General features: G+C 45.7%; 2 protein-coding genes across 6 annotated transcripts; one reads left to right on the plus strand and one right to left on the minus strand.

Annotated features, from left to right (window-relative positions):
* The first annotated feature begins 1,833 nt into the window (after positions 1 to 1,833).
* Positions 1,834 to 18,006, plus strand: si:zfos-943e10.1 (GRAM domain-containing protein 2A). 5 transcript variants are annotated; one of them, XM_056603937.1, is made up of 13 exons: positions 1,834 to 2,026; positions 9,752 to 9,946; positions 10,336 to 10,399; positions 10,606 to 10,678; positions 10,824 to 10,927; positions 11,124 to 11,222; positions 11,486 to 11,557; positions 11,885 to 11,950; positions 12,811 to 12,949; positions 13,243 to 13,347; positions 14,154 to 14,253; positions 14,709 to 14,816; positions 15,147 to 18,006. In XM_056603937.1, the coding sequence occupies exons 1-13, from the start codon at positions 1,935 to 1,937 to the stop codon at positions 15,160 to 15,162; spliced, it is 1,233 nt and encodes a 410-aa protein (XP_056459912.1). In that variant the 5' UTR covers positions 1,834 to 1,934; the 3' UTR covers positions 15,163 to 18,006. The 5 variants fall into 5 exon arrangements, with proteins under 5 accessions (XP_056459912.1, XP_056459916.1, XP_056459913.1 ...); XM_056603941.1 differs by having other exon boundaries at positions 12,850 to 12,949; XM_056603939.1 differs by lacking the exon at positions 1,834 to 2,026 and adding an exon at positions 5,870 to 7,453.
* Positions 18,007 to 18,350: 344 nt separating this feature from the next.
* On the minus strand, positions 18,351 to 20,598 carry lim2.2 (lens intrinsic membrane protein 2.2). Its single transcript, XM_056604289.1, has 4 exons — positions 20,415 to 20,598; positions 19,496 to 19,636; positions 18,911 to 19,045; positions 18,351 to 18,521 (listed from the first exon to the last, which is right to left on the minus strand). The coding sequence occupies exons 1-4, from the start codon at positions 20,590 to 20,592 to the stop codon at positions 18,451 to 18,453; spliced, it is 525 nt and encodes a 174-aa protein (XP_056460264.1). The 5' UTR covers positions 20,593 to 20,598; the 3' UTR covers positions 18,351 to 18,450.
* Between the last annotated feature and the right edge of the window lie 3,249 nt (positions 20,599 to 23,847).

A 23,847-nucleotide genomic window follows, 5' to 3' on the forward strand; every position in this document is an offset into this window, starting at 1 on the left:
CACTCACACGCATGCTGGGTCATGAGGCTGCACACTGTAACCTCTGTTCTGTTGTGGAGCAGGACCTGAGAAGCAGTCCAGAAGAAACACCAAAATGTGCACAATGTTTTTCACAAAATAAGGAACATTTTCCATCTTTTGTTTGTTGTACCCTTGTTACAGAGAAAAATGTTCTATCTGAGTGAACATGTATGTATTCAATAAGCACCACGTGACCAATGAGTGTGAACCACAACAACGAAACATGGCGCAACTTTCTTTGCGCTGTGTTGTGTAACGCTTTTCCGTTGAATGCGTTGTGTTCCGGGGTCATTCGGAGCGTAATCACGCTATAGTGCAGCGTGACAACAGTGTGGTGTGTCTGAGACTGCTAGGTGGCATGACTTGAAGAATGAGCCCGGAATGTGAATCAAAATCCAGTGGCCAGTTGTTGTTGCATGGCGTCAGTTTGGAATATGTTGGGATGGGCTGATAAACCTACTCATTAATGACATTGGATAATTAGTCTGCTTCATGAATGAATCGTACGTGGTCAAGACAATCTTTCATATTTTTGCCTACAAATCCCTACCCTCCCCATGCTAGCAACATCCCTGCTCCAAATGATATTGTCCTTCATTCTGAAATGTCATTTAGAATCTAAAACTGAAAGGAAATGAGGTGGACACATTGAGCATTTTGCGTTTTCCCTCCAGCCGCTTCTCAAAGCAAATATTATACTTCCACCTGTTTTGTTCTTGTCTTTTATAAAAAAAAAAAAGACCTCATACAGTTCATATTTGCGAAAAGCAAATAAACTCCAGCCTCCAACCATTGGTGTACGCATTAAGGAATTAATTGATATGTCGCTATGACGGTGACGTATAGTATTTTGTGTTTTTCATACCTCTGTTAATTATATATAAAGCAAGTATGTAATTGATACCAGTAGAATGTTTAGTGGAGAACTTTTATAAAGATATGTTCTCACTCTGGAGGAGATAAGGGAATTGTTTTCCCTAACTGCAGGACTATCTCAATGTCCTGATAAGTCAGCAACCCTGGCCTGTTCATTCCGAGGTTTGGTTTACAGTATCATACTAAAGACCAGTACATCCTTTCTCTTTTAGCCTGTGTTCTCTCAGTTTGTAGGCATTGTTTGTACTGTTGGCTCAGCAAAACTTCACCAGCAGGCTTTCAAGATCAATAATTTATTAAATCTAAGAGGAATATATAAATATAAATATATATAATTATTGTTTATTGAAAAAATGTTTTTTTAACTACTGTGAACTAAACTAAAACACAACCACACAGTGTGGACTGGTCGATCACTTCATTCTTATTTGTAGAACAATATGTTTACCAATGCCCAGGGTTTTAACTATGAAAATTTTACATGTTGGACTATTGGATGTTTAAAAAAAATCATAATTAAATATTATTTTTACTTTATTGTTATACTCTTGCAGCACTTGAACGTCAAGAACATCAATCATTGTAGGCTATCTCGTTGATCTTAAATTAGTAATGCACATTACTGTGCGTTATGTGCAGCGTTTTCTCATGCAAGCTATTATTTTGAGGCTTGGATTATAACGCTCGGATTATAAATGTTGATTGACACGTTGTTAAGCACAAAATTATGTCGACTGAAATTCATTCACAGGCCTCCCTTGTACATAAATATGACCCCACCTATGCATATAACAAGGCCCCCATATAAGGCAATGGGCGGTCGGCTGCCCGTTTCTCATTGGCTGAACAGACTGACATGACTTTTTTTCTACAAATCCGCTCGATTCCATTGGTCGGCAGGGTTCGGCTGATTTAGGCGTATTATCTTTATGAGCCATACACGGCGAGAGAGAGAAAAAAAGGCTCAGCCCGAGCCAAACAAATCCACTGGAAGAGTCGGCGTGGAGAAGGCGAGATAACAGCCGGGCCAGGAAAGAATGCTTGAAAACAAAAGAGAACGCTTGAAAACCTTCCTCAGGAAGATAGACGAGAAGGCTATCGTCAGGATCAAGCACTTCATGAAAGAAAGGTAATTAAACACACACCAGTTCAGCGACCACCGGGACCTCCGCGCTGGTCCCCAGAAGGTGTGGACGCTAGTACCGTTAGCATTGTGTTACTTTAAGGGGCTTATTTAAGGCTTCTTTATGTATTTTTCTGAGGCATATTATATTAGTTTCGAGGTTTTGTTTAACAAGACTCCAACATAATGTTTTCGTTTCGTTAAATATTCCTCACATATAGGCAATGAAATATACTTGGACAGAGTTAACGGGTTTGAATGGATGGTCTGCCCGAGGTCCACTGCTTCTTCGTGTGCTATGTGTATGATTTTGGTTTTAATGGCAGTCCCAGATGGTTAATAGGTTGGAGCTGTTATATGTGCTTCAGATAATGGGCCCATGTCAAGTTTTTGTACATCTTTTAGGCTTGTAAATAACCTTCAGCCATCTTGTGACGTCAGCATCATCCGCCACACACTCGTTGATTCACTTGCCTCTGGGTGTGGATGGTACATGATGTGACATAACGTTATCCCCTCAAACATCCACCTCACCAAGTCTACCAATCCATGATATGGGTCGTGTGTACGTAAAACCCCTTCATCAATGAATGTTTCTATACGTTTCAATGGCGTGTGCCGTCAGAGGGGAAAAAATACAGATATTGTAGTGGTGAAGTCCAGATTCAGGTGCCCCTCCCATCAGGTACACTTATTTTTATGAATGCATTAAAGAGGAAGATGGAACTGATAACCGGAACACCAACATTTCCAATAATGTAGTTACACATTGAATTACTGTAAATATGAACAGCCCTATAAACTGTTCAAACACAAGAGATATTTTCCTGTACCTGTACTACTATATTCAAATGATTTGATCACAGCCTTGGTTGGACCGTGCTGGCGCTGCTTTGCAAGCTTTTTATGGTTGTATGTGGGTCATATTGACATCATTGCGGATAATGGCTTCACGGTGGTGGATCAGCCAGCTCAATGAAGATCCAGGGTGGATCAGCCTGGCAGTCGACTGGAGATTTACTCCTGGCACTCGCGCGCGCACACAAGACATGGCCCTTGCTACCACGCAGTGTTTCTCCATGTCTGTTTTTGGTCATCGCTAATCAACTGATACGGCATACTCGATGTATTTCGGGTGTATGTGGGCTATATTTAGGTCAGAGGAACCAACCACAGGTGTCCTGTGCCCTTGTATTGGGGTATTTTGGCTGCTTCCTCTCGGCAGAAACCTTTTCACTGTCCATTGGCCAACCCTCCCTTTACCCCCGAATCTCCCCCTAACGAGAATTGTGCGTAGGTATTGATGGCTGAATTAAGATAACAAACTGTGGGTTAGCCTAATGGGCTGATGATGGGCTTATTGTGCCAAAGGGTTCAAATGGACACATGCATACAACGAAAATGTATGGGTGTGGCAGGGTCTTGTAGCATGATGACCAAATGGCTCTGGGTTTCACAGCTACTTCAACATGACCAATGACTTGGGGTGTAGGAGGTGACATGAGTGTGTGTGTGTGCGTGTGTGGGGGGGGTTGTCACTTCCTTCTTCCACATAAAGGGACGCAATACATGATGGCCGGAAGCATTCATGTTGTAAGAAAAAAACAATGGTGCCTCAGGGTATGGCAAATGTGTGGTGGCATTGACTTTGGCATTATTTTTCTCTGTCACTGACTCCACAAATGGTTGCTGTGATGCATTAGCATTAATGTGCAGCTGGCTTACGATTTGCTACTGTACAGTTTAGGTTGATAATGATTGGCTCCTTTAACGCAGGAGGACCGATGCTCCTACCTTAAAAATCGAGAACCAGCAACAACCATTTGAGCATTAGAAAGAGGCTAGTAAAATTGACCTATCATGTAAACAAATGCCCTACAGTAAGAATAAAGGGAGCTTGTTTATTACGAAATATAACGAGGGCAAAGCTGTTCATTTTCTAAAATGAAAAGCTTTTACTTCTTTCTAAATTGTAGCATTTAAATCAATTAGCTTATTTTGCTCTTTCGACCAAAACGACATCTTAATAAACTTAATGTTAAGAGAGTTTAATATTTTTGTTAATTTATATAGGTTATATGATTCCCAAAATCTTCAATAATGTTAAGTCCAGATGCATAACCTTGGACTCTGGCGTAGATAACGCCTGTGCAGGAGAGAAAGTTGACAAAAGGCAGATATTTGTCTCACTCTGTGAGTGAAAGCAGAACGCTTGAGAAATTGGCAATATAACATTCACCTAAAAAATAAAGGGTAACAAAACACATGGGTGTACCCAGGAAAATCTATTGTTTAAATGCCACTAATTAATATTTTGTAGAGGCACACGTTTTGCTTTATCGGAGGTTGCACATTGTGCGACTTATTGAGCATATTGGTCGCACTGCATGTTTGTAAGTTTGAAATGAGGTTGTCGTATCACAGCTGGTTATTCAAATTCTTTCCCTCTTTGTAGCGTAAAATCCCCCCCTTCACCCTTTTTATAGAAAGATGAAAAAAATATGAAAGCATTTTCACTTCAGTATGTAGTCACAGATGGCAGAATCCATGCCAAAACGCAGCACGCCACGTCTTGTGGGAAGCCCTCCTTTCAGGCCGTGACTTGGCCAGCGTGGATCTGAGCCAGTCTGTGAATGGCTGGGCGCGGCCGCGTGTGTGGCGTGACAGTTGGCTCCTGGAAGCCGCTCCTCCTCAGCTGCGGCTCGGGGATCCTGCTCGGAGACCAAACGGCAAGTTTAATTTACAGCTCTATGCGAGCGAGTCCAACATGGAGGTCAAAAACAGGCTTCCACGGTGGTACCACGCAGGGGCGGTTTCACTACTGCCGACCCAGTTGGGCGGTGTGCGAAATGAGTTTCTCTGCGCCCCGTGCGCAAGCCGCTGCCGAGGGCGCTCGCAGAAACGGTCTATTTTAACGGGCAGCGCTTTGACATCTGACCTCTTGCACAGGCCCGTTAAATACAACCCAACTCATTTCACATGGCGCCGCAATTCGTTCATTGGGTCTGGTTCCTGGTCTTGCCATGCGAGCCCGCCCTCAGAACCTGAGGACTGTCCTTGTATAGATGCTGAACCTGTGCTCCTACCTTGCTGGATTGAAGGGTAACTGTACTCTCAGTTATTCACTTGGTCTTTTTCTGTGTTTGAGTTAAGCCAGTCCTGTCCCATTGGCGCTGGCTCATATAGAGGCAGTCTGTACAGCCCCGGAAGTTTGAAGTGAGCTAGACTATACAAAAGGTATATTATGCCCATGTATTTTTTTATTTTGTCCCCATTTATGAATTGAATGTAAACAATGTTTGATTATGTGTTATGTATAGCTAAAATCTCACTCTACTGCCATGTGTTGACGTTTGAACTGAAATGCTTATTTGATGAGCCTGATAATGGATGACTAGCGGTCAAGGCAAAGTCTACAAGATTACCTCAGGTGAAGGCCAAACCTCCCGCTGTTGTAATCGTCCACTTGGATGATACCCTCGGCAATGTTATTTTGTTCACATCCCTTTTCTTCGCACTGCATTTTTTTTTTTTTTACAAGCTTCTCCATGGCACCATGCGTACAGTAGTTGTTTACCAAGTGGCCTGGCTTTTTATTTTATTTGGATGGCTGCTCTCTCCATATTGGTATCAAGTAGTTCCTTCCTGCACGCAACCTGCCTCCTGCAGGACCTCGCTGGAAACGGTGACGAAAAGAAAGGCCTTCTCTGTGTCTGGCCCCGGTCAGCTGCCAGGAGGTGCAGAGGGTGGGCTCTGCACGCATGGATCGCATGACTTCTCTCTTTGACACACACTGGCACTCTGTTCCCCTTGTGGCAAGTTGCCACAAGTTACATGTCGCCGACTGGCCCGGCGCCCCGTCCTCTCTTCTGAAGCTGAGTGCACACGGGCACACGCCCGGGACAATGTGTTTTTTTCATTGTTGGGAGAATTGGCTTTATTTTATTCCCAAAAATGTGGCCAGTTGTCTTGGCAGCACCTGGATGCGTGCCCTGGTGAATTCAGCGTGGATGTTTGGATTAGATGCTGTGCTTCAGAGTGGGCCGTTTTTAGATTGGTCTTAAAACATGTCCTGCATCTTAATGCGTGCATATTTTCCAGTGCATGACCTCAAAGCGCAGACATCGGATACGTGTTAATCCTCCTCTTTTGGCCGGATGGTGAACACCACTAGAGGGTCCTCTTGCACAATGTTTCCACCATTATCAACCAGCGCCGTAGATCAAGGACTTCATGTGTGGCGGTGTGATGTCTTTGTCATCATGCACCAGTGTGACTTTCACCCTTTTAAGTTGGCAGGCCCACTATGCTTAGTCCTTTGATGCTGGGAGAGAGGTCTAAGATTCATGACTGAGCGACTGGTTCCGCAAGAGCAGGGGAACGGGGGGGTGACGGAGGAGAAGGACGCTGCTGCCCAAGACCTTAGCTCCCCCCTGGGCAGCCCTACTGTGTTTCATGTAGTACACCACACCCAGACACGTCCCAGCAGGGGCAGTGATTTAAGGGTACAGTAAGCCCAGTTGTATCTGTAAACCATCCCATCGGTCACACGGCTCTATTTTTAGTTTCTCAACCTCCCCTTATTATTATTATTTACGAGTCAAATGAAATGGAATTCAGACTTTAAAACTACTTCCAGCTGTTGCCTCTCACAAACATCCCGGCGTGTGTCGAATGCTATACATGTCATGGCCCCTTCAGTTCATGTTTGTCCTGGTATTGATTGCTTTGATGGTCTATCTTGAGGTTATCTGCTCCCAATGGCTTCCGATACAGCATAGAGCATGGGTTTTCAGGTGCGGGTCATTTCAGGGAATAGGAAGGAAAAACACTGCCAGTAAGATAAGGGAGGCCAATGTGTTTGGCCCTAGCAAACATTGCACAAGCCTTATTTGTAGGGTAACATGGAGAGTTAACACGCGGGGCAGGCTTGCGCAGATCGGAGGATTTTGGTGGAGGTTTTAATGGCCTTTTAGGATCTTTATATATGCTGTTCTAACAAGCATCAACTGGTTTTCCCTATTTGGATCACGGCTAGGGTGGGGAACAGTGTAGCGGGAAGAGGAGCACTGCCTACCAATTCTATAGGGGATTTCTGTCTCAGCTCTCATTGTAATAAGGAATGCGGGATTATTATGTTTTACGGTTGTTCAACAAGCTATTGTTCAACAAGTGCTTCACACAGGGTACAAGGAAAAGATTTGTCTCGCGTTGGAACAATTTAGAAAACGGTCCATGACGCGACGCATGTCATGGGCAGTGTTTTCTGTACTTCCAACGTCGCAATCAAATCGACCTTTGCACCACTTGAGCGATCAACGGTTCACTGCTCGCTTCAGGGAGCAACGACTGGTCGGTGGATATGAAGCCAGGGCTGACAACTCTCAATCGGCAGGGCAGGATGTGCCTCTCCAACCCTGGAAGTTTAGACAGGTATGGGCAGTTGTAAGTCGTTCTTTGGGGGGAATTTTGTATCTGGGTTTAAGTGTTGTTTCAGTACTCCATTGGTGCGTGCGGCGGAGACTTGGAATTGTAAGGCGAGGTAGGCGCCGGTGTGCAATGATGAGACTGGTCACTATTAATGGGATCGATGGGATCACCTGCATACCAATAACTAGATGCAATGAATTTCTTTTGACTCATCAAAATCTCATATTTACAGTATCCGAATTGTACCAAAGCTAAGTTAACATGGCGACGTCTGCAGCTGATGGAGGTTGAAATCGGCTGGATAAAAAGCCCTCGGTGTTGTGAGAACTTCCTCACATTACTTTGAAATGTCTGTGGCTCCAGGCTCACTCGACGCCACGTAATGGTTTTTCTTCCCTTTCTCCTGCGTGGCAGTAAATTCCTACTGTAACCTTTACACAGCTCAACCTTACTTTCGTGGTTCATCTTATGACCTGTCAACGGCACATACTGTTGGAACAGGAATGTAGAAGATGCAACACGAGAACAAAGTAATTAAGGACAATTGAGTTACTCCCTTTTTATAAAGACGGCATTTCAACAAATCTTTCACAAAAACACCTGTTGGGAACTCAGTACTACTGTTTGGTAACAAGTTGACTCACATGATATTGATGATTGAGTAATGTTGTATATTTCCATTATACCTTTAACCTAACTATGACTCTTTATTACTAGATTTTGATATGATTATTTTTATCTAAAATGCTAAATGTATTTAACTAAAAGCTTTGATGCCTAAAGTCTCTTAGAAAACTGCGTTGTCAGTCTTGACTCTTATCTAACCATTTTATGATGGTACGATGTCTGTGCGTGTGTGTGTGTCAGTCATTTTCCCTGCAAATCTGTTTGGGGGAGTGTCTTGGGCTGACGTCAGCTACGACGGAGTGTCACACCACCGTGAACACAAAGCCACTTCCTCCCAGATCTAGCTCGAACTCGTCCAGCTGCTTATCTCTGCCAGAATGAGGCTGGTTGGAGCCCTTGCCTGACCAACGCTGTCCTAAAGCCTGGACTTCTATCTTTTGTATCTGTTGGATTACCTTTTTGGTTCCTGTGATTGGACTATCATGCTGTGATACCAGGGATCAAAGCCTAGGCAAACTTCTTTGTTGTGTGGTTCATATCTTTGTATTAAGGAAGGGGAAATGGATTCAGTTAGTAGATATATGAGTTTTCGCTCCTCTAAAAGATTGCTGCCACAAATGTAAGGAACCTCGGATTGCTTTGAAGCTTTTAACCTGTAATGCTTTGGTGTTTGTGAATTCCTGTGGTCAAACTGCTGCCTTTTGCATAAAGTGCACGGCTCATTTCTGGCAAATGTCCAAGCATTGGCTACCTTTTTGTTAAAATCCCTGTTTTAATATTTGGAGTTGTGTCTTGCAATTGGTTGTTTAATTGTTAAACTTTGTTCAAAATCATTGCAAGTATTTCTGTCATAACTACAGTTTGGAGTCATTTTCAAACGCAGCTACCACAATGTGGTGTGATGAACCATTTTATTGTAAGAACCTACACAAAGTTATAACGAGAAGCCTTAATGTGTTGTTGGCATTGCTGCAATATTCATATGGATTACTTAAATTATTGTAAGGTGGTCCTATGAAGGACATTATGAACATTAGGCAAAGCCCTTATCTTAAGATATCTTTGTAATTTTCCATTTCATGTCACTCACAGAAGGCTACAGTAAGTTATGTTTCCTCAATAAGCCTTAATACCTGTGATGCCTTCCTTTTGTGTACACTGGGATTCAATACTGTAAACTGTACTAGCCTAATGTAATTCAAACCTGTAGCCAAATATTCAGTACACCTGATTGCTGACCATATAAATCCCTACTGTTCATTTGTCGGCCAGCTTCCTCAAACATCATAATAGGATTGCTGGCAGTATTTAGCTATTAGCTTCCTATCCGTTTCCACGCCGGCACATGCAGTTTAGATTCAACGAATGCAGTTAATTTTAAATTACAAACGGAAAGTAAAAGTCCTCCCCCCCCCCAGAGCAATGCTGCGGTATCTTGCGGTCTTCAAATTCCGGCGGCCGGCTTCGTTTGTTCGCCGACTGACTACGTGCATCTGCACCGGCGGTGTCGCTTTCAGAAAAAATGCAAATCAGGCCCCTTGCTGCTACACGGGATACCTGTGCGTTCCCACCGGTGTGATGTGCAGGAGTCGCCTTAAAGGTCTTGTCAGTCATGTTGACCGTGTCCCCCCCCCCCCCCCCCCCCCCCACCCCTCCTCCTCCTGTCATGTCCAGCAACTACCCAGAGTGTGGCGGCGGCGTTGGTGGTGGCGGCGGCGGGCTGCCGACCAAGGTGAAGAGGAGCAAGAGCAGCCTGGGCAATGGCAGCTTCAGGAGGAAGGCGGAGTCGATGAAGGCGCTGAGCCTGGAGGATGCCGCGTTGGACCCCCAGAGGGAGCGCAGGCCCCTCACCAGACAGCAGCCAGTCAGGTACTGCCATGCACCACCAACCGCTTTGATCGCGCCGGTGCGGACGATGGCGTAGGCGTTGAACCGCCATGACTCGCTTCTTTACCGTTGAGCAAGTCGACACTCGTTTGAGATTCGTCCTGGGCTGTAAAGGTCGTTTCCTTGTTTGCATTGAGTGATGCAACGACGACTATTGTTTAGTGTTCATACATTGAATTTGATAGTCTTGTTAAAAAATATCTGTTTCCTTGTACAGTCATTCCTGGTTCTGTTTTTCAGTATGGGGTTACTCTTAAAGGTGATCGCCTACTGCTGAAATCCACCAGTTATTTAGGGGAAAGTTACTGTTAAAGGTGATCCACTGCTGAAATCCACCATTATTCAGGCTCAACATGTTCATTCTCTTGCAGGTCACAGACGTTTGATCTGGATAGCAAAACCTTTGAGAGAACCAACAGCAACGGACCTCAAAGTGTAAGTCTATGTACCTCACCTGTTGGCCTGTTTTCATATGTTGGGACCTGCCCAACATCATTTCTATCATCATTAAAAAGGGCAAAAAGCCAACGGCTACGAAGGCATTTGTGTGGTTGACGCATGACTCCTAAAGCCTCCGTTGAACCGTGGCGTTGCCACAACACACAGCACACGCTATAACATGCACCGTCTCCTGTGTTCAGAGCTTCGTCAAGCACAACAAGACATTCCACAAGCTGTTCCCGGACATTCCCGAGGGAGAAGACTTGATCCACGGTAGGTACAAGGAAGGAAACGCAGAATTGTTTTTGAGTCATGCAAAAGATAATGTGTAGTCACGCCCCAGTTGGTCTGCAATTCGTTCATTTGTTAAACGTAAGCGTCTTGTTCGCGTCCTAATCTGTGCGCTCTACTCCTCCAGCGTACATCTGCGCGTGGCAGAAAGAAGTGCCCTACCACGGACGACTGTACATCACAGAGACCCACGCCTGCTTCTACTCCTCGGTCCTGCTCAAAGACACCAAGGTGAGCTCCAGCACAGCCCCCTCCCTGCATGTTTGTGTCGTTGGTTCCTGATGTCGGCTCAATTCTTCCTGAAGTCATGCAAAATGTAAAAAAATGATTTAAACGTAGCTTCAATTTCATCTTTCATCCGGATACATGACTGTTATTGTTTGACCTGAGGCAGCCGGTAACACTTCTCCCCCCCTGTGTGCTACAGGCGGTCATTCCCGTGTCCTCCATCCAGAAGGTGAAGAAGCAGAACATGGCGCTCCTGGTTCCCAACGCCCTCTCCATCCGCACCAGTGAGGGAGACAAGGTACGTGCCCAGCTCGCCTTTCAACGCCCCAAACAACACGGTTAAGACCCAATGCTGACACTTTCCAACCTGACACAAAGCCTTGTGTGCAACAGGGCGGATGTTATCTGATTTACGTGGGAAGGGTGGTTGTTCAGCCACTGTTGATCTGCGTCTCTGACCTAGTTTAAGTTATGACTTTTTTGTTGTTGAGGCTCATGTGTTTTTCTCTCCCTTTCTTTCTCTCTCCCTCCCTCGGCCGATGTCTCTCGCTCGCCTCGTAGTTCCTGTTTGTGTCTCTGAGGAACCGTGACGCGTGCTACCAGCTGCTCTGCTCGGTCTCTCCTCGGTTAGAGGTGAGTCCTTGGGATTGTTCGTTGGAGCTGCAAGAAATGCCCCAAATTGATCCTCGAAACTGTGGTCCGAATGATGTACTCGGCTCCGAAACGCTCATCAACATAATGTATTTTAAAGATGTCGGGGAAAAAGGACTACAAACTAGTCTTTTGTAATCAATTATGATTTGCTTGCCAAATATTGGTCAATTGTCAAGATTTGTGTGCTGCTATATAAAGTCTCTTTGCTGTTTTTATGTTTCTTGATTGCTCTTCAGGCTCCGTGTTTTGAACTTGGTACTAGTATAAATAAGTATACTTAATTATGATGCGTCTTGTTGTTTACAGGCGGGCAGCACCAATAGCAGTTTGATCTCGTCTTCAGCGGAGAACAGTGAGAAGACCAAACTAGTGGTGAGCATCCTCTACTTCACATTTCATAATTATGAAGGGCTAACCTCTAACTGCAAGAGGCAGTGCACATTTTTGTGCATTGCCTCTTGCACTTTTACTATACTATTAAATCTGGTTGGTGTTCATTTATAAATTAAACATTTACTGGTAACCAATGGTCTCATAACTATGCCGTGTGGACCAATGTGTGATGCCTTCACAAAAGTAGAATCGCACAGAAGTAACATTTACCAGCCTACATGGTAACCATCCACACCCCCGTTCTTTAATGGGAGATGCTGATCCCAATACTTCAACGTACCACAGACCTCTACTTCCCTTGTGATCTTGGCTTAAAAGTCACACGACACACTAGCCTAGTAAAACCCACCGATTTCCACCACGTCACTGACGCGAGAAACCGTGGGCTTGGTGACATCCTCACTGACTCACCGCCAGACACCCGCCAACGCCGTCTCCTCTCGGTGGCCTTCCCCTGCTCAGGATGTTGGTACTGCCTCAGTAACAACATGTTGCACCCCATGTGCCAAAGCAACCTTCACGTGCCATTCTTTACATATTAAGGCAGCCCTGCCTATATATGCAAAATGCTTAAGTGACGTGGAACAGGCTTTCCTTATTCGTTTATACACCCGTAGTCCGCAGCGTTGAAGCAAATGCCGCCCTGTAATTAAGGTAATTCGACGAGATGATAACACTAACAACATTGATCCTCGGTCTACAAATCACATAACGGGTATATCTTATCAGATCGGCGTGGCTATTGCGGTTCATGGTTGTCTGGGAGTTGAGCACTAGCCTCCATATGTCTCCCAACAAAGCTATTGAATCGGACTAACCTGAGGCAAAACCCCTTGCAGGTGTTCTCATGCGCTGCCCTTCTCCCGTCCTCCCGACAGAACTCCAGCCAGTCGAGTCTGGACGACAGCTTTGACCACCCCGACTCCGCCGCCCCCCCAGGCCTCCTGCTGGAGCCCTCCCCGACAGAAACCCTGAAAGGTGAGCTCCAGCTGAACCACTCGGAACGTCATCGTGCCGCGAGCGAAAGGGGATCACATCGTATCGCCGCTCAAACCTTGTGTTTCGTGTTTTTGTTGTTTCATGACTTTATTGGCTGAGGGGGCGTTCTGTTAATAAGCACCTCATCATCTAAGTTCAAGCTCGTGTCATGTGCACCTTAGCGGAGCGATGAGCTGCAGGCATTAATAGCGACCAGCAGCTTGTGTTTCATGCTTCCTCAATGGGTGAATCAATGACTAACAATGGCTCAACCTGTTGTCTCCCAAACCCAGTGCCTAATGGGAGCCTTCCCTCCCCGAAGTGTCGGCTCACACCGCACAGAGACCTCTCCTCCTCCTTCTCCTCCTCCTCCTCCTCCGAGCTGCCCATGGAAGAAGGTAACCCTCCCTCCCTCCCTCCCTCTTCTCGCCAACAACACAAAAACAAACCAGCACAGTGTGCTTCTGAACCCTGGGGCTGATCGCTGCTAAATGATGACGCTATGGACATTTGATAGGAAGCATTTCTTATTTAAACAGGTCTAATGATCCTTAGCCACGAACAAACTATCTGTCTGGTGCGTATGCATTTTTTTCAGAGGGAGTGTGTGTGTGTGTGTGTGTGTGTGTGTGTGTGTGTGTGTGTGTGTGTGTGTGTGTGTGTGTGTGTGTGTGTGTGTGTGTGTGTGTGTGTGTGTGTGTGTGTGTGTGTGTGTGTGTGTGTGTGTGTGTGTGCACAAAATGTAACCATTGTGGTCGCATACATTCTCGAACCGAAATGAGGTCGCCAGCTGTAAAGTCTGGGGACCTCTGAACCATTGTGAAAGGAAGTGGTGCGCTTAACCAAGACGCTCTGGGGGTCGTGAGAGCCCAGTCACCGAATATGTTTACTGTCTTTTACAGACACCGCAATGCAGGGAAATTGCTTTCTTTATTTTTTTTTAACTGCATTCGTACACTACCGGTACCATTAGCATTCAGCAGAAGCTTCTTTCCAATGCGACTTGCAGCGAATTTGAGACGCCTATGGAAAATCAGACCGGGGGGGGGGGGGGGGGGGGGGGGGTTCAGTGTCTCACTCAAAGACACATAAGAGTCAGGCTGCAGACACTGGGGGTTGGAATCCAGAACCTAACCTCCCGACGTGTGCGTAACCGGTGCCCTTGTCTCTCTCTGTCTCTGTCTCTCTCTCTCTCTCTCTCCAGGCGGGTGGTGGATGTGCAGTGTGACGCGGAGAGCTAGGTCTCTGCTGTACCAGAGAGAGGCAAGCACCCTCAACACACTCCTGGTCATCTACCTGATCCTGTGAGTTCCCCCGCCGCCGCTCCCCTGCGTACCTCCCTGCCTCTCCACGCCCGTTCTTCCACGCGGTTGTGTTCACTCCGCTATCGGCAAAGTCTCTGGGGGGGGGTGAAGACGAGGGACTGGTTCCTTCTGAGCCTCGTTTTAATTAAGTCGATTCACTAAGGGATCCAAGACAACCCAACCGATGCGTGGGGTAGTGTTGCATGACGGCAGGCCTGCTCTCATTCGCTCACTTCAGCCTCACCTGATTGCAAGCCCCACCCCTTTTGACATGGCAGAGATATGAACATATTTGAAGATTTGCAATGAGGTCAACCTTTTTTAGCTTGAATCCTATCTCATGCGAGCAAGTCTCTCCACTTTGTCTGGAATGTTGTGTTTAGCTAACGCCCTGGGAAGTAGGGTTTTGAGAATTGGCTGTTGATTATAACTATGAATCGTGTGTGTGTTACCAGGGTAATGCTACTGCTGCTATCGTCAGGCTACATCGGCCTGCGCATCGTCGCGTTGGAGGAGCAGCTGAATCTACTGGGGGCTCTCCCAGAGTTCTCTCTGAACAGCGGGTAAGGCTCTCTTTCTCCCTCCTCTTTTTGGAGTCTCTTGGGCTGTCGAGGTCCGGAGGCACCTCCTGTGTTCACATGTCAACACGCGCGGTCGGATGGCTGTGTTCAAAACGGGTCTGCAAAGCGTTTCATTCAGTTCCTCTTTTTCCAAACGAACGTTAATTTCTACTCGTGGAGTTGAAGGTTTTGTTTGTGAGCTTCACGTCGTAGTTCGATGTAATGGGTGCAGTCTCTCGGTCACGGAATGTAAATCTGCTGCTGTCGAGGTTGTGGCATCCAGTGTTATTTCAATACTAAACTGGTTCTCTCCCTCTCTCTGCTGCTCTTTAGGTATCAAGACACATAGCCCTCATTGGCTGAACCGGAAAATGACTTGAGCTGTGATTTGGAGGACCACTACCCTGCAGTAACCAATGGGAGGGATTGTTTCTGATGCATTCAGACTGTCCCCCCCCGTCCGTCCGTCCCCCCGGACATTGCCCCTCTGGTCGCTGGTTCGGCCTGCAGGAACAGCGGGCTAACCTGTGCAATCTCCCACTGACACCCTGCTGTGGAAACACTGGGGTACCCCCCCCCCTCCTCCTCCTCCGAAGGGCTAAACCTCATCACCTTGTCCTCCACCCGAGATGGAGCACACCGGGCTGGGAGAATGGACCCCCTTCAACGCTCCGGAGCTAAGCCGACATGCGTCTCATGCACACCCACATGCACAAGCGCGCGCACACACACACACACACACACACACACAGACCCTCTGCCTGGCTGCAGTGGGCGTCGGTGTGGTTTCGTACCAAAGCCAAATGACTCCTGGGAACACGTGCCACGGCGTTGACTGATCACAGATGTTTTCTAACGGCGACTCCTCCCCTCTGTTCTTCCTACGTCGGGAGTCGGTTATCCCTCCTCTTCTACCGATCGCACCCTTTCGATCCAGCGCTGCACGCAACCAAAGATGCACCAGGTGCGAGCGTGCTTTGCATGGGGTGCTGGGCGACGACCTCTCTATGGCTTTTACCCGTGTCCTCTTTGCATTTCCTCCGACCACATCCTCCCCAGTGGGTAGCTACACAAATTTGCCTTGTGTGCAGTCGGTCGCCAATCATCGGGTACTCGGGTCTCAAATGACGATTACCTTAAAGTTTATAAACTGCTAGCATCAGATCCGCCCAGAGGTGGGTCTCGGTTCTCTACAGAAGGCCTGCACCCCCTCTCGTCTTCTCCCCGTCGTTAGTCTTTAATCCTAGAGTACAGTGTTAATCCCCCCCCCCCCAAACCCAGCATTGGGAATGATTTAATTATTTAATGATCGATGCTTGGTGGGTTTAATTCCCCACCGCTCTTGACCTGGGCTTCCGATGCACGAGCCCACTGAGACCGAAGCACGCAAGCTGGACTTGGCTTTGCTGATGGGCTCTGGGTAGACCACCCGTCCGAACGACCACTTGGTCGGGGACAGCGGTTGTGGTTCTAAGACTTATTGAGGCTCGTCGCTGATACTTTATCCATGTATCGACAGCGTTGTGGTTTAGGAAACGGGGAGGGAACGTACAGGCCTCCAGGGTTCTGGTGAAAGACCTGGATCATCAGGGGGCATTTTAACCGGGATGTTTATAAAAATGACACCGATACTGTATTTGCAGAGATGGCACCGTATGTGTGTGTTGAGCGTCTGTGATCTCATTTTTAGCCACCTGAAATGGGACCAGATCCTTTTTAGATTTCTAAACTATGAAAACCACACTGTTATTGTGAGGTCGGAGGTTTCAACTAAAAGCAAAAACGTGGTGGTCCAAAAAAAACTATTTCAATATGCAAGGAGTGATTATGCATGTATATATCTAACAAAAAAAAAGTCTTTTCTATCGTGTCGTTGTTTTAAATTGAAGTTGGGCTTGTCTCGACAAGAAATGGCGAGGGTGAAGAAGCTGTGCACTTTATTGAGACGTGTGATTCGCCCGTCCTGACCCCAAAACACGTCCCACCTGGGCAGGAGAGGGTGGCCGTTTGTCCTGCGTTTATTTTTATTTTCTTCCTTTTATTTCTGTTTTCTCTCGACCTTGCAAAGACTTTGTTTGTTTTTCTCCTCTTTTTTTTTTTTCTTCTCTTTTTAAATTATTTGTCACTCAGGGGAGGTGGGTGCTGATGTCGACGAGGGATTTTGGGGGGGGGTTCACTCCTAGCACCTCACCTCTTGTCACCGACCTGGCGGTCTGATTCTACCCTCCGGGCTAAATGCACGCTACATTGACCCTCGCCCGGGTACGGAGCGCTAAATGAGAGCCTTGTCCTCGCTGAATAACCACAAGGGGGGGGGGGGAGGGGGGGCTCTCAGCACTTTGTCTGCTTTATCTTGTTTATCTTTTATGTAACTCCATTTTTACACGTCTCAGATCCTGCACCATCGCGTGACTTTTAAATCAGTTGTTCCCCCCCCCGCCCCCCGGTGCAAAACGAAAGTACTGAAATCTAATCCTGACCGAACGAAGTATGGCGCAGTACTGTCGGTTCTCAAAACATCAACCCTGCCTCCCACTAGGTGGCATGGGGTAAGCACACACGAATCACTGCCCTCAAAGAACACAATGCAACGAGCTACACGACGGAGGCAGTATGTGATTTTTGCACTATTCAAAGTGTTGTTAACCAATGATTTGTACCGATTTCGTTGTCTTTAATTCTATGGTCATATATAGATATATATTTATTTGCATTATGTCATGCAAAGTGGTCTCTGTGAGATGGCTTTGTTATTGTTTAAAATAAATCAAGTGTTGGAAGAATTACATAATGCTTTGTGTGTGTTTTTTGTGTGTGAGGAAGAGGTGGATCTCACTCTTTGATAATATCTAAAAAGCAATTGGCCATGCAGTTCAAATAGGCCGATTGGTTTATATGACCAGGGGAACTATTCACTCATCTTGACACAAACTCCAGAGGCTGTCTGGACCCAGACTGCTTGATGCACGTGAGAATTTGTTAAACACAAGCTTGCTGGATCAGTCTGGTTCCCAGGCTAGAGAATTTGAATACTTCGCACAAAATGTAAATTTCTACTGGAAAATGTGTTGACACTGCAGCAACAATGCGGGACCCGTTTCCTACTCTCGTGAAAGAAGGAAACGTTTGTTATTCGTTCAAACTTCTGCAATTCATATATTTTAAAAATAATTTGCATTACTTTAGCCTCTGAATCTACTGAGAAATTGGTGACTATTTTATTGGTCACCAATTGGTTTATTGGCATTTTGTTTTTAATACATTTCTAATTGTAGGTCCAGAGATAATCTGCGCTGTAATTAGAGATGTCATGGTCTTTGATGAAATGCTAATTATTTCCTGTAAAGCAGGTTCACATTAATGATTACTAAGGATTAGCGGTTAGCCTAGGAAATGCAGACTCGCTATACTGGTTCTTTCAGCACTCTTGTTGGGAAGTATTGCAATGTGTGTACAATTATGCTAACCAATCAAAGAACTTTCCCTTCTGGTTCAATTCGATGTAGGAAATCACTCGACAACAATATCCTTCTAATCTTTATTCTATTCTAGAAAACCTTCAAAGCTGTGACCGTTGATACTTTATTTGCGACGTAGTAGCTAGTTCGTTCAACAGTTGTGCCGCTCCGAGCAGGATTCAGGTGTCCTGGATGTTGGGTGGAGCCGGTTCTCCGACCGTCTTCTGGTACGCACAGAGCTGGAAGGCGCCTGTCCACACGGAGCCGGAAAAACGGTTAGAAACATCACGTCCACGAGATCTATCAGTCCGGAGGACCAGGAGGCCTTACAGTCTGAGGTTGCATTTCTTGTGTCAATGAAAAGAACATAAGGTGAATCTCACACATTGAGAACGCGTAATGCAACGAAACCTACTGTATCAAAGTATAAAGTATTGTAATATACATATGTCTATGTACCCTTTTGCATCATCCTATAGCTGTTAATGTTCCCCTAGATGAGGGATCTTAATTTATAAAGAATATCAACACTCAAGGGAATTCTTGGGAAAATGTAGAGTTTTGCAATGAACAGAATGGAACACGTTATACATGCGTGACTCTCGTATCCAATCTGAAACGTATATCTATTTGTTTCACCTGCAGCGAAGGACAGAATGATGGCCACCCAGCCTGTGATGTAGGACCAGGAGAAGCGCCAGTCCATGAACCTCTTGCCGAAGAACGTGACCGTCACACCAGTGTAAATAGCCAGGGCCAGCAGTGCCAGGAACCCTGTGGGGTCAGGAAACAAACAGCCGCACACTTCAATAAACAGCCCACGCAATGCATGAAAGTGTGCCATAGGTTAACCACGCAGCCGCCTCGCGCCTTTCCTTTGTTTCGCGTTTAATGTCGCCTGGGGACAATGCTAAACGTATCGCTCACGATAAGATAGGCTGCATTGTCCCCTTTTAATACGTTTCAATGTTTGCTTTTGCACTCAAACCCATCACAGTCCTTATTGTAATGATATATTGGAACGGTTTGGAGAAACAATAGAGCTCTATTTTGTTCCACCTTTATACCTAAGAATGGGAGACACCGTGTGTGTGTGTGTGCATGTGAGAGAAAAAGACACTGTGTATTTCTTTGTGAGAGAGAGACACCGTGTGTGTGTCTTCGTGTGTGTGTCTTTGTGTGAGACGGAGAGTGTGTGTGTCTGTGCGTGTGTGTGTGTGTTACCTGAGAGGATCAGGGCGATGCCCCCTGTGCGGACCCTCCTGCTCTTGGTGCCGTTAGCGAAGGCGCTGAGGCCCAGGACCACGCCGGCGAAGCAGCTCAGCACGGCCAGCAGCATGAAGGCCCGGGTGGCGTCCCAGAAGGCTGAGACGCAGCGGAGGCACAGAGGTCACGCCTTAACCATCGGTCAGACACAGAAACCTACCAACGCTGATCACTGTCCTTCCCGTGTGTGTGTGTGTGCTGTTAGCCCATCACTATCCTTCCCGTGTGTGTGTGTGTGTGTGTGTGTGTGTGTGTGTGTGTGTGTGTGTTGTACACTTATCACCTTCCTTCCTGTGTGTGTGTGTGTGTGGTGTGTGTGTCGTACCCTTATCACTATCCTTTCTATGTATGTGTGTGTTGTCTAACCCTCACTATCCTTGCCGTGTGTGTGTGTGTGTGTGTGTGTGTGTGTGTGTCTGTTTGTGTGTGTGTGTGTTGTACACTTATCACTATCCTTCTATGTATGTGTGTGTTGTCTAACCCTCACTATCCTTCCTGTGTGTGTGTGTGTGTGTGTGTGTGTGTGTGTGTGTGTGTGTGTGTGTGTGTGTGTGTGTGTGTGTGTTGTACACTTATCACCTTCATTCCTGTGTGTGTGTGTGTTTGCGTGTGTGTGTTGTACACTCATCACCTTCCTTCCTGTGTGTGTGTGTGTGTGTGTGTGTGTTGTACCCTTATCACTATCCTTTCTATGTATGTGTGTGTGTTCCCTAACCATCACTATCCTTCCCGTGTGTCTGTGTGTGTGTGTTCCATGTGGCCTTCCCCTCAAACAAAAGCCGTCCACCACTACATCCCATTTGTTAAAGACGGTTGATGGAGCTCGGTCGACCAACAGATCGACCAACAGCAACGCAGACGTTCGGCGCCGACTCACCCACTGTCATGGTGTGGGCGTGGCATTTGTGATTGATGCAGAATCTCCAGAGCCCCTGATTGGCCGAGCTGCCCGAGTACCGGTACTGCATCCAGAAGTCGGTCACCGTGGAGACGATGAGGAGCACCAGGGAAACCACCCCGCAGAGCGTGCCCCCTCCGGCCAGCGTGTAGAGCATCGAGGAGAAGCTTCGGCAGGCGCTGACCTCCTGGAAAACAACTGAGGAGAGGTCAAAGGTCATTCTTTTGTTTTTTTTCTGCTCATGATTTAGCTTATGAAGCGATTGTGAAGCGTCTTTGAGCACTGGGAAAAGCGCTATATCAATTTGATCTATTATTATTATTATTATTATATAGGATTTCTATCAACAGTATACAAATTTGTCTGCGGAATACTTTTCCATAACCCTATAGTTGTTTATGTCGACCACATTAACACTTTTAAGAGATGGATGAAAAAACCTGAACCTTGAGACTTATGTAGGCCTACTTATTGTCCCAAGATGTTATAACAGTCGTAATTTGTTTGTGTGCTATTATACATCTTTATAATTGAATCTGTTCAGCTCCTGGAGGATTTCTCTACGTTCCTTGTATTGTTTCTCTGTGGGCCTTTTTCACGCGGCGGCCATCTTGGTTCTGAATGCTAGCTGTGAGCTGGAGCTCATGTTTAGAACCAAGATGGCCGCTAGGATGGTGAATAAGGCCCATTCTCTTTAAATCTAGACAAACTGAACACAAGGCCATGCCCTAGATGGGTGCACTCATCCACAGCGCTGTTATTAACTCGGGAGTTAATGTTTCAGTGTATATTATGGTTTTATAATATATCATATTATTATATGTTGACGTCGAAATCGTGTCAATATGGATATGGCAAAGCCTTCAGGCTTAGTGGTCGTAGAATATTGGCAGTCGGCGAATTTAAATATATATCCGGTCAACGTGAAAAAATAATAAAGTAGCAAAACAAAGGCAACAAAACAGTTTGGCCAACATGGCCTCCTGTCAAAGGGAGTGCTGATGGCACAGTTCACAGATCCATTGTTACTGACTAAGTCTCTTCAATGACCCCCACACTCCCGGCCCCAGGCCCAGCAGCAGAAAAAGCGGTCAGCATTGTTGCTCTGCCACTCACGCATGCACATGCATGCACATGAGCTGTTTGCACTTTTCAAAAAATCAGCACTTATTTAAAACTACAACACATTGTTGCAGTGTTGGACTTAGCTTTAGGATGAGTTCAACAACTCAACACAGAATTTCCTGACAGCTGTCAAATACCTCAAACTTAACTTCATGAAGTAATTTTTGAACGGATACTTTTTGATGATGGAAGAACATATAATGTAGTGAAACCCGGACCAAGCCTCAATGTATAAAGACGATTATTATAATATTAAAATATGTTTACACAGCCTTTTCTATCATCCTACATCTGTAAAAGTTCTCCCAGGTCACACTTCTAGACGATAGATGTTAATTTTAAGGAATCTGAGAATTCTGACCCCTCTCCAAGGAAAATTGTAAAACATCACACAAGTTTTGCCACAAATTGAGTTAAAACAAGAAGAATGAATGTGGGGTACCTTACTGTTGCTAGGTGAGCTGCTGTCTCTCCTGACTCTCCCGGGTTAGTGGCTTGACGTTGGGGGGCCTATCCGTTTTATCCCTGTCCCTCCTGCTTCCCATTGTCCGGCCAACAAAAGCGGGAATGATCGAGGGCAGCGTAAAAAATAAAGGTAAATCCCCATCCCCCCCTCTCTCTCTCTCTCTGTTTCTCTCTGTTTCTCTATCCCGGCTTGTTTAATTACCCACTGTGGGGCTGACCATCTCTCAATCTCCCTCCATCCTCCTTTCCAACCCTCTTCGTCATCATCATCATCCACCTCATCATCATCAGCGTGTCTTCTCACAGGTCCTCGTCTTCCTTGTGTTCTTTCACCCACCCTTGCCCACATCTCTCTGCTGTGGCTCAGGCGGCAGAGAAGGTCGTCCGGCAACCCCGAGAGGTTGCTAGTTTGATCCCAGGCACCGCAGACCCAAGTGTCCAGGCGTCCCTGGGCATGACACCTAACCCCGACTGCTCCCGACGAGATGGCTGTTGCTGTTGACAAGGTGTGTGATTGTGAAGAGCAAATTGTGTGGCCTCAGTTCAGAGAAGTTTAAATGCAGTCTATGTTAATTTCTTCCCTGCATCTTTGCTTGAAAGATGCACATCGGTTCTGGCAATACCTGACTGCACCGTGGTCAACCCAGAGGGTAGTTAGGGTAGGCATTCCCTCCGTCCATCAAACAATTCAGCCCACACCCCTATACGGAGCCGTCCTGTCTTGTACTGACCCCGTTAATAATAATAATGATACATTTTATTTGTAGAGCACTTTACATTCGAAAATCTCAAAGTGCTACAGAGTTTAAGAGAGAGAAAAGGGTTGTTAAAACATATACGTATACGGTAAAAGAGAAATTAGCAAAAGGCTTTTTAAAAAAAAAAAAAAAGTCTTAAGGTTGTATTGTGTGGGGCCTTCAGTACAGTACAGTACTTCAGTACAGGTTGTCAGGGAGGGCGTTCCATAGTCTGACCAGACCGTTCTGGTCTGGTAGAAGGAACTGATTTGGTTACATTGGTGGCTTCAGAGGATGTCATTTAGCTACCCCTCCGCTACAGGGCTTTGTATGAATTTTCACACAGGTTTCACATCTTTCCACTAAAACTGATAAATAGGGGAGCACTTTCAACTATAGGTTGATGGAAAAGGGGTCTGTGGACTTGTATGTCAATGACCTAGAGCGGCAGTCTGCTCAAATACTGGATCCACTTTTTATTTTGCCCGTAATAGAAACCGGCCATTGCATTTGCTTTGTCGTTACTAATTGCTTATGTTGTTGAAAGGCGTGGCAATGATTAGGAATGCTTTTAGCTGCTTTGTGTTTAACAATGGATGAATCCGATGATTACATTGGTGAATCTAAATGTAAAGAGCTGGGGAAATTGAAACAGACAAAATATCAAATGAGTTAGAATACAGTTTGAATTAAAAATCAAATGGGATAGTATGATTCTACTACGTTTCGTTACATTAAAACAAAAGCGTCCATTTAGGATGCAGTGCCTTACATTATGTTCATTCAACAAAGTAATTCAAGTGCAAACAACTTCAAAACATAAGCAAAGCAACTGCTTTTAAGTGCTACGATATAAAAAGAGATCGAAGAAGACGAGATTGAAGAAGAAAATTAGAAAGCAAATCATTTGATTAAATTAAATACTATAAGGCAGTACTTTTGGAATCATTTCGCCACAATTCATGTAAACATTAATTTTACACTATTTAATGCATTCTTTAGATCCTAATATTGTTTCCGCATCAATGTAGGCTTCACACAGTTTGAGGTACTTCTAAAACAAGGTAAAGAACTGAATTACTGAA

Source organism: Gadus chalcogrammus, chromosome 12 (genome assembly GCF_026213295.1).
Source record: "Gadus chalcogrammus isolate NIFS_2021 chromosome 12, NIFS_Gcha_1.0, whole genome shotgun sequence".
NCBI classification, from domain to species: domain Eukaryota; kingdom Metazoa; phylum Chordata; class Actinopteri; order Gadiformes; family Gadidae; genus Gadus; species Gadus chalcogrammus.